The following is a 10,872-nucleotide window of genomic DNA, read 5'->3' as shown; positions in this document are numbered from 1 at the left end:
TACAAACACATCTAGACCAAAAACGCTTAACATTTCACCCTTTCCACCAAATGTAATTTAAATATGTTAAATGGTTTTTTAAATGTTTCATCAGCCATTTCAAGAATTAAACTGAAATGCTTTATCATCATTATTATAGTTTTTAATGATGGATGAAAACAAAGCCCAGATGGATCATGAGCACAATAAGCTGTAACGCTTTAGGGCAGCAGTAAATGTAATGCTTTATTTTTATAGCAAACGTAATTAATTATGCTATCATGTTATGACATTGTAGAAACAGCCGTAGTTTAAGAGCAGTTGAAGCATTGAATTCTTTAAACATAAGAGACAGCATAGACTTCGGAGATAAAGCTTTGTCCTTTAATGCTCAATTATAGTTTCTTAACTTTTCTTATGTTCTTTGATTTTCATATTACGTGCCTTCAAAATGTTCCCATGCAAAAACTAACAGTTGATTTTGCTTAATTCAAAGACAGACACATGAAATAACCACATCAGCAAGAGAACTGCATTTATAAAATGTATTTATATAGATATATTCATCTATACAGTAATGTATGTATGATAATATGTATATACTTATATAGAAATCTATGCATACTGCAATCCTTTCACAGAGGAGAACAGAACCACATGTCAGCAATGTTAACACAATGACAGAAGCTCTGGATATTCAAGGCGAGACATTCTGAATTCATTGATGGGGAACGAATGGAACAAAAAGATGGCGTCGCAAAAATATCTGAACGTCAGCAACTCGGCTGTCACCTTGACTCAGCTTATTCTTTAAATTACAATCGCTTCAGTAATAATACAATCATATTTTTTTATGTGGTAATCCTAACTATTCAGTTTAACTATAGTCAACTAAAATCTGTACAGTTTGTCAAACAAATGAAAAAAAAAAAGTCTATAGAAGCAGGTGGGAGTTGCTGGTGTCTGCGAGTCGACACCCAAAGCAACGCTTCTCTGCCGTTCGGCGTCCGACAGCAACACCAAGTGTCTCGACACGACCTGGGACAGGCAGGACAGAAGACTTTTTTTTTTTCTTTAAGTAAAATATGAGAGTGACAATGCATCTTCAAGATGCTGAAACAAGTCCAAAACTTCAGTGGTTCAGTGTTTTCTCCGTTTCCACAGATCCATGTGTGGAAATCGGATATAGCAATTAAGAGTGACACTGAATACATTTGATTTGTCACAATGCCCGAATAATTTAGAAAAAAAAAATCACACGAAATTGACAAAAAAAGAAAAAGAAAAAAACCCCACAGCATAGCACGTACACAACTCTGTGTAAAGCCTGAAATAAAAGGATCGTCTTCTTTTGCTCTCTGGATTCATTCGAAAACAAACAGACATTCTCGTGATTTTTCCGACCACGCTGGGAAGCTGGAACTCTTCCACATTCCTCTCATTGTCGTCTGCATTTTTAAAAAGTTTTGTTTGTTTTTAAAGAGGATTCTCCTCATCACTCATTCGGTGTCCACGGGGTTTCAGGTTTACAACTCCCCCTTATCACGTGAACACAGCACCTATTCAAAATGATTAAATGTCTGCCATAAGTTTCTTGACTCCTCACTATACAGCTCAAATCAAAAAGCAGTCACATATTGCACTATGAATGCAAAAATACCAGTCTACACTATACAGAAAAGTGCTTCTAACATTTGTACAGTTGCTAAGGTACAGTCTGCTACACACAAACACAAGAAACATATACATCACTCAGTGTGTCTGTATGTATGCATTACCATCACACAGGCTGTTACGCCCTACAGTACAGTACAAGGACATTTTTATGGTCGTCTTCCCCCTTTTTCAATGAAAGCTTTGAGCTTTCAGTTCAAGTTATAGACAGAAGGAAAAGAACCGTCGGGAGAAGTGTGGAGGTGTGGTTGTGGTTGAGTAGGAGGTATGGGGAGACAGTGGTCCACGTCCGCTTACTGGCGTTTCAGTTTGTGTTTGTGTTTGGGGGGGGGGGGGGGGTCAAGTATGACTTCAGGAATGGACCTTGAAGGCCAGCAGCTCCTCAGAGTGCATGTTGTTGAGGGAGCGCAGGTCGGGCAGTTTGAGCAGCAGTTTGGTGAAGATGGCTGACTCGTTGGGATGGTTCTTGGTGATGAGGCTTCGCAGGGCGCGGATCAGCGTCTCCTGCAGGGCCTCCACCGAGTTCACGTTCTCGATGCCAGAACGATCTGGAAAAACGGATGGCGACAAGTTAATGTCAGGCTGAGGGATGCTTCACATCTTTGGGGATGTGATTTACAGTATGCAAGCATTTTTCTTTTGCCAATTTTGAGATAATTCTGTTAAGATTTGAGAAAAACAATCTTTCAAATGACAGAAGAATGAATATGCAAAACTAGAATCTTCAATAAAACCAACCTGCAGAGACCAGGACCACTGCAGTGAAGAGGCTCATCTCCTCTTCGCTGAGGCCGAGGTTGATGAGCTTCTCGCTAAAGTCAAACATGGAGTTGAGGAGGTCCCCGGCACCCATGGCCCTCAGGGTGTCCATGCTGTACTTCTTCCCACCCAGGAAGGTGACAGTGCGGTCTTTCACATCGAACAGCGAGGCGAAACGAACCACCAGCACCTGCACAACACAAACGCCGCTCTGTCAGAGAACATCTGATGTGATACGTGCTGTAACATCATCGGCCGTGTGTGGCACGTGGCAAACTTAGCGTACCTCAAAGGTGCCGGCCTTCAGCAGGCTGACCTGGTCTGGCTGGGACAGGTCTCTGAAGCCTGGGATCTTCTTGGCAAACTCCACCACCTCCCTGACAGCAGGGGTGAAGCTGTGGGAGAACTCCTCCCAAACCTCGTGGCCAGACTTCTGAGGGTCCACTTGAGGAGATGTGTTCATGGGACAAACCTGAGGGCAGGACAGAGGAATGTAAGACTGACACATCAAACCAGCTGCACAGTATTTCTGTTATCTGCCCCAATACAAATACATTATATTTGAGGGTAAAACTATCAAATTGTGTCAGTGTCAGCAGCATTTGGCTTTCAAAAGTCACCTCTAAACTCATTTCACTGAGTTGTAAATGTAAATAATGTAGCAATATTAATGTATCAATATTTTAATATCAACAATGGACATAGGGAGTATGTGCAATGTGAAGTGTCCTCCCAGGTCAATGAAGCCATTTAGTCAATTTTTCCAATTTGTAAGATGATTTTTCAGCTCTTTTGCTGCCCCCAAGTGGCCAAAAATCAATTAACTAAAACAGCTTTATTTATATATTTAAGATTTAGAAAAAACATTTTAAGCAGTTTTTAGTTTCTATGCAGTTTTTATTTTGCTCTACTGTTACTTTACTTTAATTCATTCATTTTTACTTCAACACACATTTTCCTTTCCCTTGTCTTTTATTTAAATACTCTTTCATTCCTTGTGTAAAGCATTTCAAACTGGCTCAGTGTTATACTAATAAACTCTCCTCTCCTTGTTTATTCTTACCAGATGCATCCTGTTGCCTCCTCTCCACAGGGGCCCACTGTAGGCTCCGTTGGCGGGGCCCTCTGTGGACGGAGCTCTGAAGGCTCCGTGAGCGTAGGCGGGACAATGGCTGCTGGCAGCGCTCCTGGACAGTCTAAAGGGGCAGTGGCTGCTGCTGCTGCTGACCTCTGGACCCTGAGGGCCCAGGCTGGAAGGGGGGTCTTGGGTTGTCATAGTGACCAGGTTGTTGTGGTGGTTCCAGGCATCCTGTCGCTCCTCAATCCGGTGGCTGGTGGTGTTTTTGGCGGCACCACTGTTCTGCAGGCCTGAGGGGGGCGGGGCCTCGCCTGTCAGGCTGCTCTGCTCCTGGTTGTACATGAAGGTCTCCTGGTGGGCTCTGGTCACCGAGCCAATCACCTCTTCCTCCCCGCTGTCTGAAGCATTGGGAGAGGATGAGCTGGGGCTGGTGTCCATGGCCACAGTCAGTTGAGGGTCAGAGCTGGAGTCTGATTGGCTGGAGCATAGTGAGGACGATGGAGAAGAGGAGGGGGTGGGGCCGGTGTCCCCTGAGGTAGGTTGGGTGGCGCAGGTTGGCAGCGGTTTGGCAATGGGCAGCTCCTGGCTGCTGTGCATCTGGCTGTTGTTCATCATGTTGTTCATGGCACTCTGCATCTCCAGCAGCATGCGCTGTTTCTCACGCTTGGGGATGCGGCCAAAACGCACAGCTGAACAGAGAGGAGACAAACACGTCAGCACTATTCACTTCTAGACTAGTCTTAACAGCAGTTATAAATAATCATTTTTATTCATCAACAATATGTTTGAAATCCCTCCTCACACACACTGACTGGGCTAGTTTATTTCAATTGATGCATGTACAGTATCTCAAGCATCATATGCACACGTTAAAAGGAGCAATCCACCAATGTTACACATGGAGTTAAATTCACTGGTCACAGGAAGCATGTGGAACTTGTGAAAACAGTTAAGACAAAATGTCATCTGTGGTTGGGGAATAACCCTGATGATGTCACAGCGATTAGCGGTTATCTCAGCTTGGATTTGGAAACTACCAACTAATGAAAGACTTCGGTGTTTACCAGGCAGGAATGTAACCAAAATATGCTTTCAAGCTCAATCATTGGAACTGTAGGATTTAAAAAGAGTGTTCAATATTACATCAATAAAACAAACATTACAAAATAAATATTGACTCATCTCATGGTTTTGAAATATTATTTTATCCCGCCTACTCCTGCAAACATTTTAATATTAAATAACATTGAGCTGTGTTTCAGTTTAGTAATATATTTTGTGTATTTATTCACATTACTATTGCGAAATTGTCTTATTTATTGATTTAAATACACACATTCATTGTGTATATGGAATAGTAAATTACTATAGTACCTAAAATGTTTGGTAATTGTTAAATAATAAGCAATATGACAAACTATGCCTGGGCTCATGACACATCAAACCCGAGAGTAACTGCACTATAAAGCAAGATACCCAGAATTCTACATGTCTACAGCACATGTGATGCTGGGTGACTATGTTGATTTTACTGAGGATAACATAAGTACCTCTGTTAATTCACACAGTTCACAATCAAGACATCTGTGTGTGTGTGTGTGTGTGTGTGTGTGTGTGTGTGTGTGTGTGTGTGTGTGTGTGTGTGTGTGTGTGTACACAGACTGAATCAATGAGTGTGACAGTAATGAGTGCAGGTGCAGGACACAGCGGACACTCACAGTCTCTAGACATCCCCACCATCAGGCATTTCTTAAAGCGGCACTGCTGGCAGCGGTTCCTGTTAATCCTCATGATGGGGCAGCTCTCGTTCTTAAGGCACTTCTTGTACTGGATGTTCTGCTGGATACTCCTCCTGAAGAAGCCCTGTGTGTGTGTTCACAAACACAAAGAGCACATGTGAGAACAAGTCACACACATCACTAATAGCTCTGTGGATACAAGTCTCAGTATTGGATTCATTTTAAGGGAATTCTGACATTTTGCCCAAGTTTCACCTTTACATTTGAGCATTTTTATGTCTGATTAAACTCAGATTTTATCTATATATATTAATTGATTGCTACAAGGCTGCTGCAGATTAAATAAATGGTAATAAAAAACAAAGGCTTGAATGAAATAGCAAAAATCTAGCCAACCAACATATTGGTCTTTTGTGTGTGTGTGTGTGTGTGTTCCTCCTCTGAAGCGCACTGTGGTGTGTCTGTCACTGTGACCCGCTCCCCATGGTTAACTAGGCCACACAGCAACGTGAAGTATGAGGGGCAACTGATATAAATATGGGGAGAGTGAACTAGTTCCCCGAGTCTCTAGTTGTAGCTGTACAGATGGCGACGCTGGGAGGTGACCCACTTCGACTTCAGCCCGAGTGCTGCTCTGCCCGTAGCTGTGTCGCAGCAGCGTGTTTGCCAGGTGTGTGTGTGTGTGTGTGTGTGTGTGTGTGTGTGTGTGTGTGTGTGTGTGTGTGTGTGTGTGTGTGTGTGTGTGTGTGTGTGTGTGTAGGGGGTTCGTGGGAGTGGGGTTTATTCAGAGAGCTGGCCTCACCTTACAGCCCTCACAGGCGTGGACGCCGTAGTGGAAGCCAGAGGCCACGTCGCCGCACACCTTACACAGCAGCACCAGGCCGTTGATTTCTGAGAGTGATACAAAAACACATTCTTTACACTTTTGCATGTTTTTGTAGATTACCTTCACAACACAAACGCCACTTCTAAAAATTTTCCAAACTGTATTGCAAGTACAGAGATGTACTCCTTTAAAAAGGTCAGACCAGATTTTTATCTATAACAATTTAGAAAAAAGGACGCTTTTAAACAGATTTTAGGAATTTGTATAAATTACATTTGTAGAAGAGAAAATTAAAAATCCAAATAATTAATAGAAATTTGGAGAGGGGTTTAGGTGCATTGGAGGGACATGGACTCATCACCACAGTATTAATAAAACCACATCCGCTGCCCTACTTCCACAGCTCACATGCCTCACACTTCATGCACATCTTCCCCCTATGTGAAATTGTGTATTTAGCCTACTTACTTGTGATACCACATTTTGCAGTGGAGGATGATCGTCCACTTTTCTGAGTCCCGGACGGGTTTTGGCCCCCGGCGGGCAGTGCGGGGTTAGCCGGCTGACCCAGCTGACGGCGGGTGGATGAGGAGCCGTGGGGCGGGGAGGATGACTGGTAGCTGCCATTGGAGGAGTCGCTGTGGCAGGACTCCGGGCTGGAAGAAGAGCTGGATGAGCTGATGTAGGCTATTACGCCTCCTGATGCACAACGATGACAAGAGAGAAAAAAAATAGGGCCATGTTGTTAGCGGCTGCAGAGACAACTGAACTCAACAATGTGGAGAGCTCCGAGCTGGAAGCTGCAGTGTTTTAATACAGCTTTCATTTTTCTACATGGATATTATGTATTTTTTTCTTATGTTAAGACATGCTATGAAAACCACCACATGTTCCTTTCTTTATCATGAACACACCCTGTAGTTTACTTTGACTCAGCCACACAACCGCACACACTGTCCTACTGCAGTAAATACTGACTGGAGCGCCAAATGTAGATTAATCCGCAGCTGAAAATAGTCCCTGACAAAAGCACTATTTCCTCTTGTTTGAGCATCATTAAACCAAAGTACAGTGACCAGCTGGTTTAGGAAATGACTGAGTCAACATTTTTATGACCGGTTTTTTTGTGTGCAGATTTATGTCCTCTACAAGAACCAATGAGCTGAGTGCACAAGAAGCTAAGTATTGAGACAGATAAATGCAGTCTATCCTTTAATTGTATTAATCTTTGCTTCTTTTTAAAAGGTGCTGCATGTACGCTCATTCTTTAATGCGCTAATCATCCTCTCTTTATACATTTTTTGTAAATTTCCCAATAATTAGCAGTCAATTAAAATACTGTGCAGCACTGTGACGGCTTCATTCTTCAGCTATATGTTAAACACACTCAGGGTTCTGTAGGTGGAGCTTTTCTCTTTGTCTGCTCAGTCATGGTGACTCTCAGCGCTTCGTGCTAACTCCCTGTCGTCTTCTCTCCCTTCAGTGAAATGAAACTCTAGTCATCACCAGCTCCAGACGGGGTTTTTTCTTCTTCTGTGGAACCAACAGGCTTAACGTAAAGAGGGCAACGGCGTCCTCAGCCATGTGAGAGGCGAGCAGACAGACTGCTGCTGAGCCGTTTTTTCCCCTCAACATAGGCTGACCTGATTACTTCCCCCTGCCATTCTCAATCATTAGGTAACAGCTCTTACATAATGTCAGCTTCACAAATGTGTGTAGTAGGTAGTCTGGCCCATCCCTGCAACCATTCACGTACACAGTCTTCATAAGAAAAATGTTCTAGTGCCAAATGATGTTCTTAATGAGATGATTTTCAACTAACAGCTCATACCGATATTACACATTTCAGTCAGCACAGGATGCATTCTATACATTGTAATTGTGAGATAGGCATTCATACAAAATGGTACCAAATTAATGATGAACTGGGAACATTTGTTCTAATTATTTTTCACAGCATTTTGCAATATAAAAATATCATCAAAGCTGTTTTTTTATTCCACATATTTAACTATTGGTCTTATTTATCATTATTGCTTAATGTTTTACAGGCTAGTGTTTAAGTGCAAAAATAAAAGTTAAAGAATGTAAGGTTTCATTTTAAGGATAAAAGCAGCCATACTTGAGGCTGTTTTTCATTTTGACTACGGTAATTTTATCCAACTTAAAGCTGGAAAATAGCACAGACATGAGTGCTGCATTCATGGCCCATAGGAAATGGTGGATTTAACCCTTTTGAGCCAGTGGAAAACCTGTTAGTCTAGTTAAAGTAAATACGTTAGAGAAGTAAAGCCTCTTGAAGGTTCTTGACATTTGATTGTAGAAGCTGTGATCATGCAGTTATTTAAAATAAGTTCAGTTTGTCGAATAGAATGTCCCATTTAACACCTACAAATTTCATTTTTATTCCAATATTGCCAAACAATGTCAATACTAAACCCAGAGTTTACATTTATATTTAATATCAAATGGAGTTGGAAGGCATTTCTAACTGCTTTAAACAATTAAATGCCCTGGCTAGCACGGCATTAAATAAATGGAGCATTGGTTGACCCACGGGCCCTGAACGCAACATAACATGACTTTTTTTTTTAACACGCCCCCACGTGGAGCCAGCATGTTCTTTCCCGGGGAAAACTGGGTCACCGCGCGCCGCTGCGAGAAGCCTCACGTGTATCCAGGCGGGACCCCACGCCAGTTTGCTGGGGCAAATTATGCAATGGTGACGTCACGGCACCGCTCGACCAATCAGCGGCGACGCACGGGTAACGTAAACACAGGTGCACATGGCTAAACTGACGGGTCCATGTGAGAAGAGACGACTGCAGTGCTGCCCGAGCCAAATACTTGAGTAACAACAACAGCCCTGTGGCACTCCTAACCCAGTTTAACACACCAGTAAACGCCACAGCCTTTAAACATTTAAAGTGCTTCTTCAGAAAGCGAAGACTGTTTAAAAATATAAAACAAGCCTCGTTGTTGCTGTGAGACGAGTCGTGCCACTTTCACAAAGCGACATTTCACTGAAGCTAATGGCTGGATGTGACTATAACATATTAGCCCATTCAACAAGCTGCAGCTATACAAACGTTAAAGCACACTTACCAGCTTTGGTCGACTCCATTTCCAAATGTGTTTCGGGGGACTTTCCTCCTCCTCTGCTACCTCAGTGCTGAAGCCGTTTTTTCTGTTTTTGGTGTTCAGCAACTGAAAAGTCGCTGAGTGCTCACGATAGAGAAACTGCCCGTAAAGCTAAAACATTTAAAATTCACGACTGCTAAACTGATATTAGGACCACAGACGGTTTGGTCGGTTGACAGTGACAGACGAAGCGAGAGTATGATTGTATTTCACAAGAGGAAATGTAACATATCAAACCGACGCGGTTAAGTTTTCAAAGCTTCAGTTGAACGACGTTGAACAGGCTGTTTTTTTCCGTCCTCGGAGGTGTTCGTCGCTTCTTTCTGTCAAAAGAGGGAAAAAACCGAAGCTCGTCTACCTTCACAGTAATTGAGCCACATCCAGTAATCTACGCGCTTTCCACTCAGAGATAGCACAGTGGAAGGTGGCGTTGTGAAGACTGGCTTTTTTTGTTGCAGTGACTGTTTCGAGTAGCGATCAGTGTAGCGACCATGTGACCCAGTTCATCGGCTCCTCCTTCCTCTACAGCCCTGCAGTCACTGGTGTCAATGTAACCCACTGACACACTTTCACCAGTCAGATTGAACAAAGACACGTAGCAAAGTGCATCCTGTATATATAAAAAAAAAAAAAAAACCCCAACTCTATATTTATGATAGTTATAATACTTTGGTCTGAATCCAAATTTGTCACCGTGCTATGCTGAATGGAGGGCAAAGGTACACTGAAACATGCCTGATGAAATCTTGGCAGGCATCATTTATCACTGAAGTTAGATTAGATTATCTTCAGGCAGTTAAAAAAAAAATATTGTAAATTATGGTTAATAATATAATTATACGTTTTATAATCTCAGTTTTCTCTCCTTTAATCAAGATTGTATTCGGGATTTTACAAATATTCCAGTCAAGTCCTCCCTGCAGTTTTGTCTGAAAACCACAAAGAATAAGGGACTGTACGAAAATGATTAGGAGGGTGGGAGGGGGTTCGAATGGGGCTGCTATTCTAATTTGCATTATTGCTGAACGGAAGTTAGTGTGACTTTTGGAATTTTTATAAACAGATATGTTTTCTTATGAATGCAGAATCTGTAGGCAGCAGGACAAGATTATTGAACCGAAAGTGTTTGGTTGCTTTAGTTGAATGAAACAGAAACAGTCCATGTGGAGATCAAAAGAGGTAGAACACATGGGCTGAAATGCAATCTTGAAACTCATTGGCTACTGTTCTGACAATTTAGCTTTTTATTAGTTTTTTTTTAAATGATATGCATTAATATGCATGCATGTTCTTATAGAGATTTACTGAAATGTCTTCTGGACCGTCTCAAGTTGCTAATCAGACTAAACAACAACCGGTGAATGGAAGAGGAAGTCTTGACCCGGATACTTTTTACCTAGATATCTGTTGGCTACACCGGAAGCCCCAAAATACTGGCTGTAGAGGCTAAATCATCATCAGACACATAGCTGATTGGTTCAAAACATTGGACTTTTTTTTGGAGAGCGGAGGGGGTCTTTTTTTTTTTATATATATATTTTATTTTAGCCTTCACTTCTGTGTTTTTTTACATTTATAAGTCACTAAAAAACTGGCTGTCACAATGATGTGTTTTTCCATATTCAGGACAACAGTCATATCTCTGTAGCACTTTATTTCCTTCACAACAAATGGCT

At 42.1% G+C, this 10,872-nt stretch overlaps 1 protein-coding gene across 1 annotated transcript; it reads right to left on the bottom strand.

The window, feature by feature from the left end:
• Positions 1 to 341: 341 nt before the first annotated feature.
• nr1d2b (nuclear receptor subfamily 1, group D, member 2b) lies at positions 342 to 9,661 on the bottom strand. Its single transcript, XM_062435601.1, has 8 exons — positions 9,161 to 9,661; positions 6,524 to 6,754; positions 6,032 to 6,120; positions 5,209 to 5,353; positions 3,476 to 4,179; positions 2,699 to 2,884; positions 2,392 to 2,602; positions 342 to 2,201 (listed from the first exon to the last, which is right to left on the bottom strand). The coding sequence occupies exons 1-8, from the start codon at positions 9,177 to 9,179 to the stop codon at positions 2,005 to 2,007; spliced, it is 1,782 nt and encodes a 593-aa protein (XP_062291585.1). The 5' UTR covers positions 9,180 to 9,661; the 3' UTR covers positions 342 to 2,004.
• Positions 9,662 to 10,872: the final 1,211 nt, after the last annotated feature.

Source organism: Scomber scombrus, chromosome 16 (assembly GCF_963691925.1).
Source record: "Scomber scombrus chromosome 16, fScoSco1.1, whole genome shotgun sequence".
Taxonomy (NCBI): domain Eukaryota; kingdom Metazoa; phylum Chordata; class Actinopteri; order Scombriformes; family Scombridae; genus Scomber; species Scomber scombrus.
The sequence above is the reverse complement of the archived record's forward strand: the minus strand, read 5'-3'. Positions and strand labels throughout refer to the sequence as shown.

Bases quoted from the DNA above. Each gene is read 5' to 3' on its own strand.
- nr1d2b (XM_062435601.1), bottom strand. The intron at 2,885-3,475 runs GTAAGAATAAAC...TCCTGCCCTCAG, and splicing joins GAGGCAACAGGATGCATCTG to GTTTGTCCCATGAACACATC. The intron at 2,202-2,391 runs GTTGGTTTTATT...CCGTTTTTCCAG, and splicing joins AGTGGTCCTGGTCTCTGCAG to ATCGTTCTGGCATCGAGAAC.